The sequence below is a fragment of the Leptonychotes weddellii genome, chromosome 11 (assembly GCF_054177405.1).
Source record: "Leptonychotes weddellii isolate Sample4059 chromosome 11, ASM5417740v2, whole genome shotgun sequence".
NCBI classification, from domain to species: domain Eukaryota; kingdom Metazoa; phylum Chordata; class Mammalia; order Carnivora; family Phocidae; genus Leptonychotes; species Leptonychotes weddellii.
In genome coordinates this window covers 13625156-13645944 of record NC_138379.1, presented here as the reverse complement: position 1 = coordinate 13645944, position 20789 = coordinate 13625156, and the positions used below count along the sequence as shown (strand labels likewise).

The window sequence follows — 20789 nt, the reverse complement described above, 5'->3', positions numbered from 1 at the left end:
TGATACAGAAACTCTGCACAGACATCAATGTGTGCTCAAGTCTTTTCTGGGCTATATAAGCCCTCGGCCACCACTGCTGGAAGAACTTATCCTCCCTGACCTACAGCTTCTCTCTGAAGAAAAGGAAACTTTCTCTTAATTCACTAGGGTATCCAGAGCGTAGAAAACCGGCTGCAAAAGGTTGTAAGATAATCAGAGTGTGGACTCATTTTAGTCTTTCTTAGTAAGAAAATGTTATCTCTGGGCAATAAAAAAGATACTCAGTATATGAGCAAAAATACTGCATGAGCGCACGTGCAGCCTTAAAGTTCAGCTTTGAGGCAAAAGAAGTTAAGGTTTCATCCCTCACTTAACTGTAACTTTCTTCTTTCATTCTTAAAATCAGGCTGAAAGGTACTCTTCTCTAGAGAAACAGTCTTTCTTGAACCTGAGTCCTGTGTGAGTCTGCATCTTTATGAAGTTTATAAAAATTTTAAGGTTTCAGAGACTGTTTCACATGAATCCTAGATAAATTACCAGTGGTGAAGTAGACAAAACAAACTGGACATCTTATTCTGTTGGGTAAAGAGTCCTGCTCACTTTCTTTTGCTCCCGAGTAGGAGCACATCAAGAAGTGGAGGGCAGACAGCATGTAAAATAAAGGTTAAATAATTTCAAGTTTCAGAAGAAAAGAAGACTTCATATCCTATTTCCATGTTCTAGAGCAACAGTTCTCAGTCTATTCCATGTCAGGACCCCTCTGCAAATCTTAAAATTACTAAGGACCTCAAAGAGCTTTTATTTGTATTTATTTATATATTATTTGAATTATACTTATTGCTATTTACTGTATTAGAAGTTTTAAGTTTTCAATTTTGAAATAATTACAGAATCACAGGAAGTTACAAAAACAGTATACTGAAAAATTGTAAAACCCCAGAACACACAAATGCACATTCCATGAGCCAGCAGAGTTATGACATAGTTACAGGTCATGTAATATCTGGAAAACTCCACTGGTTACTCTTGAGAGAAAGAGAATGAAAATGGCAAAGAATATTTTAGTATTATCATGAAAATAGTTTTGATTTCATGGACCCCAAAAAGAGTCTCAGGGACCACACTTGGAGAACGACTACCCATAGAAATGAATAATAAAATGCCAAGGTATAGATTTTATCTACCCAGAGTGGGTTCTCTGCTTAGCTTAAAGAGAGCATAGGAAGTCCCATGGAGGTGCTGCTCCAGGTTAAAAGGCTCAGGCTTTGGTGACTGAATTACTACCATAAACCAAATGTTAAATTGAAAAATGGTGACCCATGATTCTTTGCTAGGAGCCAAGCATGTACATTTTTTGCAAACACCCTGGCTATATCAACTGCAACTCCATCATTTGCTAAAAGAATTTTATAACTATGTCAACATATCTTCCCTTCTCATAAAACGATTGTGGCAACAAGGTATATCCTGAGGATTAGTGTCTGGCTGGGTTTTGTATTACCAAGTCCTTCTAGACGGTTATTGATCCCCAGGAAATGCTTGCCGCTCAGCTGTGATTGTTTAATTAATGTTGTTGGGGCTTGTCCTACCCAGCAGCAAACATACAGAGTCTTGTGTGCTGATTTTAATCACTGCCAGTGTTGGGATACTGTAAAAGTAGAAGTCAATTGTCTTAAAAAAAATCCATTCCACTAGGTTTAACTTAGGAAGTTCTAACATATTTAGTGGTTTTAGAAAAGCCTTCTTTTACCTTTGGATTTCTGAACAGTGTTTGCATTTTAAGACAAAACCTGGCAGAAGCTTTTACTTTGTGATTTGATCGGAGTAGATCCTTCGAGTTCAGTCTCTCAAAGAAAGCCACAGACCCCCACTAGGGGGTCAACGTTTAGGAAAGAGACTCACGCGCAGAACCACAAAATCACTTGTTCCCTGGCATTTGTACACCACACTGTGGGAGACCCCCACCAAGAGGTCATAAGCCGGCAATCCCTCCAGCAATGCTTCAGCTGCAGAAAAGTTGGGACAATCTTTGGTACCGGCAAACAAGGTTTCTGACAAGAACTCCTGGTACTCATTACTCAGGACAGGTAGAAAACCTGTATCAATTACTAATGCCAAAAGTCAGGCAGGCTGGATGAAATTCTGAATTTCAAGAGCAAGGCTGAGTCTGTAGTCATCAGTTATGTCCAAGGAAGGAAGGCTGCCAGAGAACAGAACTCCACTATTACCCGGTCCTCCAAAGAGGACACTTCCTTTGCTTTTAGAATTTTAACTCAGAATGTGCATATGGTATTCTTTTGTTCTTCGGACAAGGGTAGATCATTAGTAAGCATGAGAACCTTCCAGTTCAAGGGACATTTTACTTGAAGATGATCCTAAAGACAAGCTCTGTAATTCAGAAAAGAAATGGGACATGTACAAAATGCAACTCTTGGTTTCCCTCCTCAAACCTGTTCCTTTTGCCATCCCAAGTAAAGGAGAGTTTTATCCTGCTAGTTGCGTAGGCCGAAAACTCTGGATTCACCTTTGATATTCATACCTCATGCCTAATCCTGCTGGCTCTTCAAAATATATGCAGACTTGGTCACTTTCCTCCATCTCTACGTCTACCACCCTACCAGGCCAAGCCGTCCTCAGCTCTTGCCTCCTAACTGGTCTCCCTGCTCCCATCCTGTCCTCTCCACAGTCTCTTCTCCAGATTTCAGACACAGTGATCCTTTTAAAATCCAAGTTGATTTTGTAAACACCTTAAAAATAGTAAACGCAGGCAAGAACCATCAAAGGATGCTATAACCACTTGGTAACAGTTTGTTGGGGAACTAGATATTTATATAGACTCAAAGCTATCTCTGCCAGAGAAAAGAGGCCCCTTTACAAGTGGAGAAATTTGATGTGATCTATGTTAAGGGATGAAAGCTAACATCACCAACAACAGGACAGACCGACTGACGACACGTGCTGCTCGTCGTGATGCGCTGAAAAGGACTCACCATCTCATATTTAGTGTTCCTACAAAAATGCATACCCCGAGTCTACTCCTGAGGAAACAATCAGATCATCCAAATGGAGGGACACTCTACACAGAAACTGGCCTACCTTTTAAGAAATGTCAATGTCATGAACGACAAAGAAAAGCTGAGAAACTGCTCCAGAGTAAGGAGATGAAAGAGACAATACCATGGCAACAAATATCAAGAGTGACCTTAACCTGGATTCTGGAGCAGAAAAACAAAGTGCCCCTAAGGCAATTATTGAGACAACTGGAGAAACCTGACTATGGAATATATATTATAGAATAATATTTATTCAATATTAAGTGTCCTCAATTTGATAACTGCATTGTGACTATATAAGAGAGTATCTTTGTTCTTAGAAGATATATGCTGAAGGGTTTTGGGTAAAGATTCATGGTGTCTGCAACTTCTTAACTAGTTCAGCAAAATGTGTGTGGTGGGGGAGCATATGTGGCAAAATGGTAATAACCAGTCAATCTGGGTGGAAGGTATATATTTGTTCTTTGTATTTTCTTCCAACTTCTCCGTAGGTTTGAAATTTTTCAAAATAAAAAGTTGAAAAATTAATGTCACTCCTCTCCTCAAAGCCCTCCAGTGTTCCCCCATCTCCCTCCAAGTAAAAGCCCCAAGGCCCTGCACCCTGGGCCCTGCCACCTCTGGGATGCCATCTCCCAAAATCTCAGCGCTCCCTCTGCCCTGCTGTCCTGGCCTTCTAGCTTTTCCTCCACACCATGTATGTGCCCACCTCATGGCTTTTGCACTGCTGTTCCCTCTGCATGGAATGCTCTCCCCCAATATACTCTCACACCTACCAGAGAAGCTCTCTCTTCCCTCTCTTCATAAAATAGGAGCCTGCTGCCATAATGTCTTATCCCCCTTATTCTGTACCAGTTTTCTTTATAGCACTTATCATTACCTTTTATGTGTTCCTTTGCTTATTGCCTGCCTCTGGCCCTGTAACAGGAGCTCCTTGAGGGCAGGGAGTTGGTTTTGTTCCCTGTTCTAGCACCAGCCTCAACAACAGCGCTTGCTCAGCAGAGTAGTGTTCAGGAAGTATATGCTGACTAAACTCACTGCTTCGTAAATGCTCATTTAAAATCTTAGGGTGCTTGTGAGAGAACCACACTGATGGTCACCAAAGGGGAGGTGAGTGGGGGGCTGGGGGAAATAGGTAAAGGGGATTAAAGAGCACACTTATCATGATGAGCACTGAGTAATGTATCCAATTGTTGCATCACTATATTGTACACCTGAAACTAATATAGCACTGTATGATAACTATACTAGAATTAAAATTAAAAGCATAAAAATAAGTAAAATAAAAACAAACAAAAAAAACCAAATAAAATCTCAGGGTACTAGTTTACAATCCTGCAGTTTCTACATGCAGGGCTACTAAACTTTTTCAGGAACCTGTTTGATCAATTCTGCTGAATAAAGCTGCTTGAAAGAAAAGTTTTCCACTTCCTGAATTCTACTTTAAGCAGGAAACAAGGACTGCTGGGGGAAAGTGCACCTTGTTCCTTTTCCTCACCCCAAAACACAGACGATGGAAACCTGAGCACCTTTAAATTATATGAGCTGACTTCCCACCCCATCCCCCTTCCTGAGAACTCATTCACAGATCAAATCCAGATTTTAAAAACTCTGACTGAGCCTCCTGATGTAGGTGGATTCTCAAGGACATGGCAGGACCTGGGGCCCTGGCAGAAAGCTGCCTTACATGGTATACAGGGTCCTGTAGGGATTACTGCTGTTCCAGGGTTAGTCAAGGAGATGCAGCTGGTAAGGAGACAACACATGATAACGGTTTCCCCAATTTAAGCTCTCAGAAAGAGAGCATGCTTTTCCCAAGTTACTTACGTCTGTGGAGGTGGGGCTGGGCAGGGACACAGGCTGAACAGGTGCAGGGAAAGTGAATGTGGTCTCTGTCTTTTCATTTTCAGGGGAGTCAGGATGACTGGATGGGGGGGATGTTGGGGTAAGGGCTCCAAACCCCAGCACTGCATTGTATTTTGGAGGACGACCTATATACCAAGAGAAGGGAACAAAAGGGGAAAAAGGGGGAGGGAAAGAAAGGGGGAAAAATGATCTTACATACCTTTGGCCAGTGTTCCTCATTGGCTAGCATGGAAAAGGAAGTGAGGTAGCAGACAGAAGGTTAATACAACAGTCCCAAAGAGAGGAAGTAAAGCAAAGATTTAAATGTCATTAGAAACAACTGCATGAGTCTCAAAAGAAAGGAGGATAAGAGAGCCTTGGAGAATGACAGGAGGGCTGTGTCATGTCAAAGGGCCTGGCCTAGGGTGGATCAAGGTGACACTCCTGGACTATTATGACTTGAGATTTCTAGCGTGAGAACAAAGCTCAAAGAGGGCCACAGCTAGGAGTAAGAGTTTATTTTCCCACTTCTTCTACATATTGTTCTCTAAGGTTTCTCTGTAACCATCATCCTTATAATCATTAATGATTCCCTGGTCCCACAAATGGATTTATTTAGGATTTCTGCTTTTCCTTTTCTCTCCTATCTACATTTTGGTCACTTTACTGCTTGTGAGGGTGGAGAAAGGCAAACTGAGGAGGCAAAACCCAAGTTAACTATTCTTACCCCTTGCTAGTAGAGCTAGTGAGAAATATGTTCTGGGACTAGCTGGAACCTAAGAGCTAAAAAGATGATCTGAACTTGACAATGATTTTAAGTATGTCTGGAGCCAGATTCCCTCCCCGGATGATCAAGAACTGTCTCCCCGCTTCCGTCACAAACACTCTGGTGAACTACATGTCTAGGGACTGGGGCCTGTCACCAAATCTCAGAGAAGGCCCTGCCATCAGCAATGCTGCTGAAAGACTGACTGGAACAAGAGCACTGGGAATCAAGCCTCGAGGCTACAGAGGATCTCTAAATGGACCCTGACGGGTGTGGCAAGACTGGTCAACCACTCCTGCTTTATGATACATCTAAGCCAGGGTCCTTGTCAGAAGGGCCAGGATCAAAGCTTCTAAGCTTTGAGTGATCAAAAGTATACGTTCAGCACGGCAAAGGGGGAAAAAAAAAAAAAAGCCAGAGAGGCACACAACTGCCTACAAACACTGGTGAAAGGTTCACAACTTTGCCAACAGTTATAATTTATATCAGGATTACGCGCAAGAGTCATGATTCTGTCAGACATTACACAAATATTACCTATCCGTGTTAAACTGGCAATGTCTGCAGTACAAAGACAGGGAATTTAGGGCTGCCCAAAGGGGAAGTGAAAGATGAATGCTCTTTGTTTACCCACAGAAGGCACATCTAGGCATTGTGAATACAGGCTTTCATCCTCTGACCTTGGCAAGTGATGCCAAGGTCTTTCTGGCTCGTTTAACCCCTGTCCTCTTAGCAGATACTCCCCCACCAGCACACCAATTTAACTGTGGCTTCTGACGGGGGGCTCCTTTCTGAGAACTGGGTCAGAGGTCACTAAAAATTGCCAAAAATAAAACAACAAAAAATAACCCACGACACTGGTTACTGTGGCCCAGGAATCAATGGGAAGCAACGACGTAGGGTTTCCCATGGAAATATTTTTTTGCCACCTAAAGGACAGGTAGGTAATGAAACATTAGAATGGGTCACTGAGGGCGGGTACGCTCTCTCTTTTGGGCGAGGAGGTGGGTAATGGTACAGTCGCGGCCCTGCTGCAAGGGTCGGGATGACCTCCTAGGCGTCCAAGAGCTCTGAGACAGTGTGTGCTTATGCAAAAATTAGTATGCTACTCTACTCATTCTGCAACCTTTCTAGCCTGGAATATAATTCAGGGACACATTATCATGTGGAGAAAGGGACCTTGGGGTGTATTACTGACATCAAAGAACAATTTCAGAACCTTGTTTATGAGCTCAAACTCAGAGCTGTTAAGACCTACTCAGACCTGCAGGGAGGGCTGCTGCCTCTGCCCCGCCCACAAGTAAGGGGCACCAGCTGCCCCCCAAGGCCTGAAGTATGGGGACGGTGCTCTTTAGGAACTTCTACTTCGGGGAGCCTGTTTCGACCATGACCTCGCTTCCTTCGCTGGAGATGCCCTCAACTCATAGATTCTAAGTTCTCAGTGTGGCTACGTCTCTCCTTCCTGGAAAGTCTGCAGCTCACAGAAACCCGAGTCATGCTCTGGTCTCGCCGGCAGCAGGATGACTTAGACACTACTAAGAACACCTTGGCAACAGCAGGCTCTGTTCTGCTCAGTGATGCTAAAATGCTTCCTTTCACACAATGTTCTGTTCGCTGTGCTATTCACGGACAGCCTGGTGGGCCTGGGGCAGAAATGCTGTATTAAGCCATTTCCTTGAGTCAGCTTTGCCAGAATCCTAAGAAAGGAAGCTTGCGATTCAGTATACAGAACTCTAAGGAGAAATATCACTCTCTTCTCCCCCCATTTTCAGAGAACAACAACAACAAAACTATGTTCAAGGGATTTAGGAGTTAGGCTCTAGGACAAGGGGAGGAAGTAGGGGGAAGAAACACGACACAGAAAGCAGAAGCAACAGCGAGGGAGAGCTACAAAAAGGTACTCACCTCTCTTCCGGGTCCCAGGATGCATTGTACTGTTCAGGTATGTGACTGCACTCTTCTTACGCTTTGAGGATTGAAGAGGGAAAGGTAACCAGTTGAATAGCATGGTTACTACTAATACTGGCACAAAAGCTATAGACCAAGCACAGCATGCCTGTCAACACGCCAGCGACTGAGTGCAAGTCACCCCAAGGTCTCAGTGCTAATGGGCTTTATTATATACACTTGGCTCTGAGAGAATAGAATATTCCAGAAAGGTCTGCCTCTGCTTCAGATGACAGCTGTGTTGAAGCCAAGAGGAGTTAAATTTTTAAGGTAGGCTTGTATTTGCTCAAACTTATGGGAAAAACTAAGGGGAAAGCAGTGAATAATAAAAATCAAACAGTATCATTAGCCAGAGAAAAACCCATCATTTCACAAAGCTGGCCAAGTGTAATCAGGGTACTGTTCTTCAGTAGGTTTTCAGATGGGAGGAGATGAAAAAAATCATAAATAAAACTAGAACTGTGAGGGGAAGGCCAAGTTCTGGCCAGGAATACCTCTGGCTCAAAGACTGCTCCGCTGTATACTGGATTTGCAGTTGTTCTTCTTTTTCGCTCTTGCCTCTTGCTTTGGATTTCTTGGGAAAGCAAAAGGTTTGAGTTAGAAGAGAGGTATAGAGAACCTCAAAAACTGAACTTCAGTGTTTATCTTTTGGTTTTCCCATGACAAATCAGAAATGGGGGCACATCCCTCTGTTTCACGGCAGCCTCAGCAGAGGCAAGCACACCGCTGGGAACAAAGGTGTAGGACCATCTACTCTCACCTCTCAGAAAGCAAGACCATGCTGTCCCACAGTGTGGCTCTCTGTGACCCAGAGCATAACAGCACACGACACATATAAACAAGCTGTCCTCATCTATTTGTAGTTCACTGGAATACAGGTGTGGATGAACTTTATCCACAGACCTAGACTGAGTAACCATAGTTCACCATTCTTGAGTTAAATAACTAGGACAGGTGTAGCTTTGTAACTGTTCTTAAAGTTCGAATAACCCAGAGTGATTGAAAAATATAGACAAAGACTTGTCAGAGGGGCATTTGATACTTCACGCTGTCAGGAAAAAAAAAAAAAAAAAAAAGAGTTCCTCTAAAGTGAACATAAGTCATAGAGGCAGCTGGGGAGTCTCCCCTGGACAGCAGTGTGGATGACAACAGGGAGGGGAGGGGATGAACGTCAGATAGAGGAAAGGCAAGTTTGACTCCAAAGGAAAGAAAGTCCACACTAGCTGAATCATACTCTATTGGCGTTCCAGTGTTCCACATTCTAGCAATAAATTCAACACCATTTTCAAGAACAAAGCTCTGGGCCAGAAGCAAGGCAGCACCATGAATATCTTCTCTTACCTTCTAGATGGTCATGTGTTACCAATCCTAGAGACACCATGAAGGCAAGTTTCTGTGCCAGAGAAACAAGAATGTACTTCAGTTTGGGTTCTCACAAAGTCAACTGCATGTTCCTAGTTAGACTCCTTGGCAAAGCCAGCCCAATGGGCTGGTCGCTTGAAGGAAGGAGGCCAGGTTCAGGTGACCAAAGAACAGACCTTCCAGAGCCACTCTGGAGGCTTTCTGGTCTTATAAGGATCAAAAGAGAAGGTCAGGGGCCTGCATCTTCTACTTTCTCAATGACAGAAATCAGCATCTTTGAGTGCCCGAAGTTTTTTTTTTTCCAGAAAAATCCTCTTACAGGGAAGAGGATTTCATACTCAAAAAACATGCAGAGGGTTACAAAGAGCCTCCCATACAACAAGCTCCAGATGCTAAGTACTTCACTTGTCACAGCAGGCAAGGATTTCTTACATTTTTACTACCAATGACTGGACAATGCTAACTCAAAGCTAAATGAATTTTAGGAACAACAGCAGATGGTTCTGCTTAATATTACCATTTTTAAACCAAACACGGACCTAAAAATTATGGAGGAATCTCTCTTTGGAGAGCACTCTCGGCGCTCCACTGGAAGTTAAACTGATTAGAATACTGAACCCCAGGGCGCCTGGGTGGCTCAGTTGGTTAAGCGACTGCCTTCGGCTCAGGTCATGATCCTGGAGTCCCAGGATCGAGTCCCGCATCGGGTTCCTTGCTCGGCAGGGAGTCTGCTTCTCCCTCTGACCCTCCTCCCTCTCATGCTCTCTGTCTCTCATTCTCTCTGTCTCAAATAAATAAATAAAATCTTTAAAAAAAAAAAAATACTGAACCCCAAAGCTGGAACATTAGATGCTTAAAGTTGGAGAGAGCAACAAACTAATCCCTATTTTGCAGTGTAGTCGCATGTGGTCTGAAAGTATGTCTTCATGTGCATGTGGTTGCTAAATATGCCAAATAATAGATCATCAATTTCTCTCACTGATTATTATCAATAAAGAATATCATCAATTGTTAGCACATGTTCCTATAGAATTGTTTATATCACCATCTGGTCTTTAAAAATCCTGATAGCTTACCCTCAACATTCAATACCATGATGTTTTGGCCCAAAGTGATAGGTTCAAGCTCTTTAAGATACTGAGTGTTTTAGGAAGAAACAGTCCCTGAACAAGCCACTTGAGAACACAGAAGTGTCCTTTACTGATATCCTCAGGGTTCTGAAGAAATGTTTTTATTTTATTTCTTATTGCAAAAACTTAGGTGGGAGCCCATCCGACAGCCAGCGTGCTTTAGTAAGGAAAAGCACTCTTAGACTTGCTGCCCATTTGCCACACTGCATGTTGAAACGGCATACACTTTGTGACTGCCAATTAACTACATTCCTGCTTTTCACAATTCTTCACAACCTGATCAAGATTAGAAGGCTGCCTACCAACTGTTCTCTGTCTGTAAAGCAGTGTGTGGTCTGACATTCAGATGCACCTTCTTTTAATCAAGTGACGGTACTCTTCTTGGCCAGTCACATCCAACCCATTGCCAGTCTAGTTCGAGCTCACACAAAAAATTATGAAATAAAAACAAAATCTCCTCTCCTCTGGAACAGATTTTCAGTGATAAAGAGAATAAAAAGTTGTCAGGAACTTTTGCCTCAATATGTATCACATGTGTTCCACAAGCTAATTTCTTCTCTTCATGGCAGTGATTCTGTCCAATCAGAAGGTGAAATGTCCACTACTAAACTTCGTAGTGGTACTCGCTCGCCCACATTGGACCACCAACACAAGATATCCTTTTCCTTTGGTAATTTTGTGGATGACTTCCTAAGTTCCTCAGCAATTTGCATCACTGGTACTTCTTTCTGGTTCAAGTTTTGGCCCCTTCTTTACAGATAAATTAAAAACATATCCATTTCATATCAGAAAGAATTATAATTTGTGCTTGTTTTAGAAAAACCTGAACTGGCTTAACTTAATAAATCACTGCTTTAAAAAAATGACATGAAGTTTTGATGGCTTCATGCCACTATTTGACATGGTTTTGTTAAAAAGAATGCACTGAGGACAGAAGGAAATAGACTGCTGGTCTAATAAAATCCAACTATCAGATATTCATCATCATATTACCTGTCCACATTTTTTTTTTAGAGCTGCTTATACAAGAGCCAAACTAAAAAATTCTCTTGTCTAAGGGGACACACAAATTCACATTGTGTATCTGTGCCAGTCCTGTTTGCTATGTAAGTTTGTAATTCTATCCTAAGTTGTAGTACAGATGTTATTATTTTCATCCCTACTTTTAGGCTTCAATGAACAACTTTTGGGCTAATGATTCATTTGGGGTTTGGAAATCAGGTGCAATGCAATGGTAGAAACAAAAATGCACATATAACAACTATAATCGATAACATAAATAAACCTTAACTGAGTGAACCGGATGGACCTCTTAGAAGTGTTGGCTGAGACAAACAAAATATAATTATCATGAGGAATACGTGGGAAAATGATCATTAATCTTACATTTCAAATTTGTAACATTGCATGAAATGCCTGTATGCCAGCTCACAGACACACTCCAGGCAACACTCTTATTCCGCCTTAGGCCAAACCGACTTGGCAATACATTATTGAATATTGAGGAAGCACAAGAAAACGAAAATCAAGTGACTCAGGGAGCAAGTGGCCCTCCTGGTTTGTGAGAATAAGTCACATCTCATAGACTGAGCCATGCCTTTGGAGGGCTAAGCCTACCTGAGGGTTCTCCTCCCGTTTTGGTTTGGGTGCAGCAGGTGGAGTGATGGTACGGCTCTCTGTTTGTTTCTCATCTGTTTCTGTGTGGGATTTAATTGTCTAGGGAAGGAAAATTAAATGAAAATTTAGAATTCACTTTTTATTAAAAAAATGAAAACACAGCTTAACTGTAGCCAACGAGGAAGAAAAAAAGAACATACTCAAATTGGAAACATTAATAAAGGAGGTAATATGGATTACATTTTGGAAGGGGGAAAATAAAATGTAAGGCCCCAGTTGAAATAATTAAATTGTGTAACTAGAGTGGATATGAATCTATAACTACAACAGTCTAAATTATACAAAAAGAAAAATCCACAGTTTAATTCCTACGTATAAAAATGAGTATAGGTTGCTCTGATTTCACTATATTTTAGAATATAGGGGCAGTTTTCCAGAAGCAAGCCCACTCTTGTTACATATGGGTCAAACTCCAGTCCACAGCACGCTTAAGATCTGAATAACGTGGGATGCCTGGGTGGCTCAGTTGGTTAAGCGACTGCCTTCGGCTCAGGTCATGATCCTGGAGTCCCAGGATCGAGTCCTGCATTGCATCGGGCTCCCTGCTCAGCGGAGAGTCTGCTTCTCCCTCTCCCTACCCCTTCTCATGTGCTCTCTCTCAAATAAATAAATAAAATCTTAAAAAAAAAAATGATCTGAATAATGTAAAAAAAAAATCTTACATATACTTTCTATTTCCAATTCCAATTATAACCTACGAGAAGATGCAGAACTACCCTCACTTGGGATATTTAACACCTGCCTATATCATTCATTAGAGGAGAGATGCACTTGCCAAGGAAAGGTCACCTTGCAAGAGGCTGACACTCTGATTACCCCCAACCTTGTCTTCCAGATGCATCCATTCAAACAAAAGAACACCAGTAGCATTATCATCTTTAAGCACAAATGGCAGCTAGCAAATTGGTAGACTGGGCTTGCATTACTGTTCTTATTATGACTCAATGGCTAATTCATTTTATGAACCCCTCTGTAAATACTGAAATGATATTAGAAAGTGGATATAAAACTGTGAACACGAACCTAATTTAATTTTTCAAATTAAAAAAATGTGGATGCTGTCTTTCTGTATGGCAGCAAGGAATTAAATAAATGAGAATGAAGCTGATTATTGATGAGGAAGAAGCTTCGGTCCTATAAGCAGGACATCAAAAGTTCTCAAAAATCATTATGCTGTGAAATATGCTACCAGATCTGAAAAACAAATACAATCACAAAGATCTTTCACTTCTTTCCTAGCCACTTCCATATTTCCTTTCTGCTTCTCTTATTACTTTAAGAGAATGTCAGCATCTGCCTTATCAATACTGTGGCAGCCACTGTTCTGGGGCACAAATGCTGCCTGATATTTTATTTTTCATCAATTCCCTGTCCTATTTCCTCCTCTATATGATAAGCTACTTGAGAGCAGGCATTATTCTACACACATTTTTTTACAGTCCTCTGTGCCTAGTACAAGGCCTTCCAGAAGAATCACTCACTTCACCTCTCACATACATTTTCTGACCAAAAAGGACACACTTCCTCCATAAAACAAACCACTGAACACACTACAAGGGGCCACAATGGAAAAGTAGTTTATAGTGTTATCTTTAAGGCCCTGGGTGTCCAGAAAGCTTATTTTCATGGCTTTCTGAGTAAGGAAGGGCAGGGGTCTGCGGGAGGGGGCATAAGAGGTCAACTGGAAGGGTCTGCGGCTCCTCCAAGGCTATGTGAAGTTCCTTGGGGGTCTCTTGGTTCCATCTCTATGGCTGAGTGACACACGTAGTGGTAATGCCTCTGGGGAAGGGCAAACCAATTCCTCTCCACTAAGAAATTAGCCAGGGTTCAGATTTTCTCTCTCACTCAAGAAGAGTACAATTATCTCAGGGTTGGATAAAGAACACAAAAAGCATCCAAAATAAATAAATAAATAAAACAATCAAAACACTTTGGGAGATGTCTTTCTCTCATGGAGCTGTTGCTCTGGGGGAAACCAGGCCATGCTGCAAGCAGCACTATGCAGAGGTCTGTGTGGTGGGCAACTGAGCCGCCTCCGCCAACAGCCAGTGTGAAGTGCAGGCTGCCAACAAGCACGTGACTGAGTTTGGAAAGGAGCTATCCAGTCTGGGTTGAGCCTTGACTACAGCCCTGGCCAACCTGTCTGAATGCAAACTTGCGAGAGGCCTTGAGCCAGAAGCACCCAACTAGGATGCATGTTGATTCCTGACCTTCACAAGCTATAGGGGATAATAAATATTTGTTGTTTTAAGCTGCTTAAAACAATCCCAAAACATTAAGGTTGGGGGAGTGAGAGAAATGGCAGAACAGGGATTTCTAAGAAGGTGTCCTTCCACTGAAGCAATCATTAAGCTGGCAAAAACAGAATCAACTTTTTAGAATTCTGGAATCTAATAAAAACCTTATAGCAACCAGGGGGACACTTACTGAAGAAAGAGGCTGCTAAATTTCACTAAGAAAGCATTTTTCCTTACCTATCTACAAACCCCCATTCCACAGCTTGGACAGAGGCTTTGGGGATGGAACCCTGTGTTCCTAGTGTGGCTTGTGGTGCTAAGGGAAGCAACATGGACCTTGTTCTCAAAAACTTGTGGTTGTGCATTTTGACCTGTTTGATGGTTTCCTGAGGACTGGTACAGAGGCTGACCTTCATTTTGCCCACCTTAGGCTAAAAGTGGCTTTTGGGGTGGCATCTGATGAAAGCATCTAAAGACATGTTACCCATAGTCACCTGGTGCAAGGGATGGTGGATGGAGTATATGGTAGACAGACCCAAAGGCCTGGGAAGGAGGAGACTGAGGAGGAAGATTCTTGGAAGAATAAGGGCTTTGAAGGAGTATCACACATGCTGGGGAATCCAGAGTGTAGTGCATATTCCCAGGGCTAGATGCATGCTCAGAAAAGATGTGAGAGAACCCTAGGCTTACACCTCTGGCTGATCTTTGAGCTCTATCCCAGAAAGAGGTGAAGGCTAAGGTAGGGTTATAGACAGCCTGGCTTAGCATTGAAGAATACCCCTGCTCAGAGCGAATCTGCAAAGATAGGAAAGTTTTTTTTAATTTAGTTGTTGTTGCTATTATTATTATTATTATTATTATGTCTTTTTGGCTCCAGTTGTTTAAGGAAATCTGTCAGGTCACTAGCTGACCCAAGACAACAGAACAGAGATTTCAGAGACTATACATGACAAGAAATACAGTTTTTGCAAAAACAGTTTGGAAAAGGCACTAAACAGACCTCAACAATGAATAGCAGCAAACTCTGGGGTGGGAGGAGAATCTAATTTCCAGAGTTATCACACTGTAATTTCAAAATGAACAGTTTAACAAAAAATTGGAAGGCATACAAAGAAACAGGAAAGTATGGCCCATAGTAGGAAAAAAAGAAATCAACAGAAACTGGCCTTAAGGAAACCCAGACATTGGACTCTTTAGAGAAAGACTAAGTGTCTTAAATATGCTCAAAGAGCTAATGGAAACCATAGATAAAGAACTGAAAGAAACCAGGAGAACAATTCCCCACCAAAAAGAGACTATCAATAAAGAGACAGAAATTATCAAAAGGAACCAAATAGAAACTCTGGAGCTGAAAAGTATAAAAGCGTAAATGAAAAATTCACTAGAGGGGTTCAGGCAAAAGAAACAATCAGTGCACTTCAAGATAGGAAAACTGAAATTATCCAGTTTGAGGAACAGAAAGGAAAAACATGAAGAAAAATGAACAGAACCTAAGGGATCTGTGGGACATTATCAACATATGCATTATGGACTCCCACAGGGAGAAGAGAAACAGAGAGAAAGCAGCACAAATAATACTTGAAGGAATAACAGCTCAAAACTTCCCAAATTTGATGAAAGACAGGAATCTACACATCAAAGAAGCTCACTGACATCCATATAGAATAAACTAAAAGAGATTCACGGTCTGGGGGGAAGATGGCAGAACAGAAGGACCCTGAGCTCTCCCTGTCCCTACATTTACAACTAGATATCAAACACGTCCAAATCAATAAATCAGAGAGCAATCAGAAGACTGGAAGAACAAACTCCCCAACTAAATATACAGAAGAAGCTGGATCTGAAAGGTTAGGAAGTTCAGAAACTTGGAGGGAGGTTACCTGCAGGAGGGAGGAAACTGTGCGCATGGAGATGGCAGAGAAATGGGCCTTTGCACCAGGGAGCTCACATGGGGAAGACTGAGCCCCATAATGTTTGGCTTCAAAAATGGGGCTGAATTTCGTAAGTTTTTTAAACCAGTGGGACTTGGAGCTTGGAGCTTTAAAAGTCAGCTGACTCAGCACTGAGCAAACCAGGAGGGTGAGTGATAGCTGGGTCAACACCCTTAAAGACAGCAGCCTGAGCCAAGAGGCAAAATAAAAATGGCAATGTGCACAACACTTGGGTCAAATGGGAGACAGATCTGTTCATACTGATTTTGGAGCATGTTGGAGACTTCTCCAAAAACAAAGGAGCTGCAGGTGCCATTTTCCACTACCCCCACCCTTCCCCCAAGCATAAACCTGCGGGAGGCAGTGCTGCACAGACACTTGCTACCTACCCAGCTAGGAGGGTACCACGCCCACGAGTTCTCTAGAAGACTGGCCCATTCCACGCCTGCTAGTCTCGGCCCTGGGCTCAGTGCAGATTTTGTTAGTGCGCAAGCTCCACCTAGCCACAGCATGCAGCATGCCCCCTTCAGTCCCTCGGTCCTGCACCAGGCGCAGCCACATTCAGCCTCACTCCACTGGCCACCCATAGCACTTCGGGAGACTCATCACAGGTCTAGTGGCCCAGGGAAAACTGTGCTACCAGCCCCACACTCACCAGGTCCCCAGTGGGCACAACCCCTCAGAGCTAGCCTGCCTGGATCTCACGAATACCACAGAAAGCAAGCACAGCCCACAAGAGGCAAAGAGTCAGGACAGATGACTGCACTGAAGGAAAAGTGACTCAGACTCAATAGCAGGGTGTAAGCAACACACAGGATACTCTCCCCAAGTGCCAGGTTCTGGGGAACAGGGTACACCGTACTGCAGGGCACTCCAGGACTACTTCTTCATAAAGTCACTACTTGGAAGAACAGAAGACACAGCTGACTTTCTTAACACACAGAAACAGATACACAGGGGCAAACAAAATGAGGAGACAGACAGTTATCCATCCCAAATGAAAGAACAGGACAAGGTCACAGCCAGAGATCTAAGCAAAACAGATATCAGTAACATGCCTGATAGAGAATTTAAAGCAGTGATCATAAGAATACACACTGGACTTGAGAAAAGAGTGGAAGACATGAGTGAGACCCTTAACAGAGAGATAAGGAATAACATAGCAGAGATAAAGCGCTCAATAAATGAAATGAGAAATATGTTTGATGGAATGAATAGCAGGATGGAAGAATCAGAGGAACAAATTAGTGACCTATAAAACAGTAATGGGGGCGCCTGGGTGGCTCAGTTGGTTAAGCGACTGCCTTCACCTCAGGTCATGATCCCAGGGTCCTGGGATCGAGTCCCGCATCGGGCTCCCTGCTCTGCGGGGAGCCTGCTTCTCCCTCTCCCACTCCCCCTGCTCGAGTTCCCTCTCTCGCTGTCTCTCTCTGTGTCAAATAAATAAAATCTTTAAAAAAAAAAACAAAACAGAGTAATGGAAAGTAATTAAGCTGAATAAAAGAGAAAAAGAATTATACAAAATGAGAATACACTTAGGGAACTCAGTGACTCCATCAAATATAATACATTTGTATTATAGGAGTCCCAAATAAAGAAGAGAGAGAAAAGGAGGCAGAAAATTTATTTGAAGAAAAAATATTTGAAAACATTCCCAATCTGGGGAAGGAAACAGATATCCAGATCCAGGAGGCACAGAGAACTCCCATCAAAATCAACAAAAGCAGAGCCACACTAAGACATATTATTTAAATTGGCAAAATAAAGTGACAAGGAAAAAAATTTAAAAGACAAGACAAAAAGAAGTCAGTAACCTACACGGGAAAACCCATAAGGCTAGCAGGAGATTTTCAACAGAAACTTTGAAAGCCAGGAGGGAGTGGCATGATATATTCAGAGTGCTAAATGGCAGGCGGCGGGGAGGGCCTGGGTGGCTCAGTCATTAAGCATCTGCCTTCGGCTCAGGTCATGATCCCAGGGTCTTAGGATCAAGCCCCGCATTGGGCTCCCTGCTCAGCGGGAAGCCTGCTTCTCCCTCTCCCACTCCCCCTGCTTGTGTTCCCTCTCTCGCTGTGTCTCTCTCTGTCAGTCAAATAAATAAATAAAATCTTAAAAAGAAAAAAAAGTGCTAAATGGGAAAAATCTGCAGCCAAGAATACTCTATCCTGCAAGACTACCATTCAGAATAGAAGAAGAGATAAAGAGTTTTCCAGACAAACAAACACTAACGGAGTTCATGACCACTAAACCAGCCCTGTAAGAAATATTAAAGGGGACTCTTTGAGTGGAAAGGAGAGACCAAAAGTGACAGTATAGACGTAGGAAATGCGAAAGCAATAAAAGTGAATATTTCTGTAAAAGAAATAAGTCAAGGAACTCACAAAAAAAGGATATAAAATATAACAACATATACCTAAAACATGGGGAGGAGAAGGGAGAAGAATGGGAGTCCCATCAACTTAATATATAGACTGCCATATGCAGAACATGTTGTATATAACCTAATGGTAACCATGTATCAAAAAACCACTAATAAATATGCAAAGAATATACAGAAAGAAATCCAAATATATCACTAAAGAAAATCAGCAAAACATGAAAGAGAAAGACAAGAAGGGATCAGAGAAAATCCTCAGAAAAAAACAAAAAACAAGGAATAAAATGGCAATTAATATATATCTATCAATAATTACTTTGTACATAAATGGACAAAAGCCTCCAATCAAAAGACACAGGGTGACAGAGTGGATAAAAAAACAAGACCCATCTATATGCTGCCTACAAGAGACTCATTTTAGACCTAAAGACACCACCAGACTGAAAGTGAGGGGATGGAGAAATATCTATCATGCAAATGAAATGGATGTCAAAAGAAAGCCAGAGTAGCAATACTTGTATCAGATAAAGACTTGAAAGATTTATTTATTTGAGAGAGAAAGAGAGTGTGTGAGCGTGCACATATGGGGGGAAGGGCACAGGGAAAGGGAGAGAGAGAATCTTAAGCAGGTTCCACACCCAGTGCAGAGCCCGATGTGGGGCTCCATCTCATAACCCTGAGAGATCATGACCTGAGCTGAAACCAAGAATTGGATGCTTAATTGACTGAGCCACCTGGGAGCCCCAGATAAAAGACTTTAAAACAAAGTCTGTAACAAGAGACAAAGAAGGACACTATATAATAATAAGGGGGACAATCCAACAAGAAGATAGAACAACTGTAAATATTTATGCACCCAACATAGGAGCACCAAAATACATAGAACAGTTTATAATAAACATAAATGAACTAATCAATAATAATACAATAGTCATAGGGGACTTTAACATCTCACTTACATTGATGGGCAGATCATCCAAACAGAAAATCAACAAGGGAACAGTGGCTTTGAATAACACACTGGAACAGATGGATTTAACAGATATATTCAGAACATCTCATCCTAAAACAGTAGAATACACATTTTTTTCAAGTGCACACAAAACATTCTCCAGAATAGGTCACATAGTAGCCCACAACACAAGCCTCAACAAATTTAAGACTGAAGTCGTACCACGCATCTCTTCTGACCACAATGCTATGAAAATAGAAGTCAACCACAATCTGGAAAGACCACAAAATCATGGAGGTTAAATAACATGCTACTAAACGATGAATGGGTCAACCAGGAAATAAAAGAAGTACAAAAGAAGAAACAAAAATAAAAGTACAAAAAGAAGAAACAAAAAAGTACATGGAAACCGATTAAAATGAAAACAGTCCAACACCTCTGGGATGCAGCAAAAGCGGTTCTAAGAGGGAAGTATATAGCAAATACAGGCCTACCTCAAGGAGTAAAAAAAATCTCAAATAACCTAAGCTTACACCTAAAGGAGCTAGAAAAAGAAGGGTAAACAAAACCTAAAACCAGCAGAAGGAAGGAAATAATAAAGATTACAGCAGAAATAAATGATATAGAAACTAAAAAAAAAATAAACAGACCAATGAAGCCCAGAGCTGGTTCTTTGAAAAAAATTAATAAAATTGATAAACCCTTAGCCAGACTTATCAAGAAAAAAAGAGAAAGGACCCAAATAAATGAAATCACAAGTGAGAGGAGAGAAGTAACTACCAAAACCACAGAAATACAATTATAAGAGAATATTATGAAAAACTGTATGCCAACAAATTGGACAACCTAGAAGTGGATAAATTCCTAGAAACACATAAGCTACCAAAAGTGAAACAGGAAGAAATAGAAAACTTGAACAGACCAATAACCAGCAAAGAAACTGAATCAGTAATGAAAAAACTCCCAATAAACAAAAGTCAGGATCAGATGGCTTCACAGGCGAATTCTATCAAACATTTAAGGAAGAGTTAATACATTTTCTTCTCAAACTATTCCAAAAAATAGAAAAGGAAGGAAAACTTCCAAATTCATTTGATGAGGCCAGTATTATCCTGATACCAAATCTGAATAAAGACACCACTTAAGAGAACTACAGGCCAATATCTGTGATGAACATGAATGCAAAATCCTCAACAAAATACTAGCAAACTGATTTCAACAATACATTAAAAAAAATCATTCACCACCATGACTACGTGGGACTTATTCCTGGGTTGCAAGGGTGGTTCAATACTCACAAATCAATCAACGTGATACATCCCATCAATAACAGAAAGCAGGGCGCCTGGGTGGCTCAGTTGGTTAAGCGACTGCCTTCGGCTCAGGTCATGATCCTGGAGTCCCGGGATCGAGTCCCGCATCGGGCTCCCTGCTCAGCGGGGAGTCTGCTTCTCCCTCTGACCCTCCCCCCTCTCATGCTCTCTCTCTCTATCTCATTCTCTCTCTCAAATAAATAAATAAAATCTTAAAAAAAAA

At 41.8% G+C, this 20789-nt stretch overlaps 1 protein-coding gene across 25 annotated transcripts in view; it reads right to left on the bottom strand.

The window, feature by feature from the left end:
* The window catches only part of PHF21A (PHD finger protein 21A), a 190241-nt gene that overhangs the window by 9214 nt on the left and 160238 nt on the right, over positions 1 to 20789 (bottom strand). For 21 of the 25 annotated variants that reach the window (XM_081798239.1, XM_081798236.1, XM_081798251.1 and 18 more), the window contains 5 exons: positions 11697 to 11795; positions 8929 to 8980; positions 8082 to 8161; positions 7546 to 7606; positions 4857 to 5020 (listed from right to left, as the gene is read on the bottom strand). In XM_081798239.1, coding sequence (XP_081654365.1) covers positions 4857 to 5020; positions 7546 to 7606; positions 8082 to 8161; positions 8929 to 8980; positions 11697 to 11795 — 456 coding nt within the window. Of the gene's footprint in view, positions 1 to 4856; positions 5021 to 5094; positions 5118 to 7545; positions 7607 to 8081; positions 8162 to 8928; positions 8981 to 11696; positions 11796 to 20789 lie in introns of all 25 variants that reach the window. The other 4 variants (XM_081798253.1, XM_081798257.1, XM_081798256.1 and 1 more) reach the window with 1 other exon arrangement.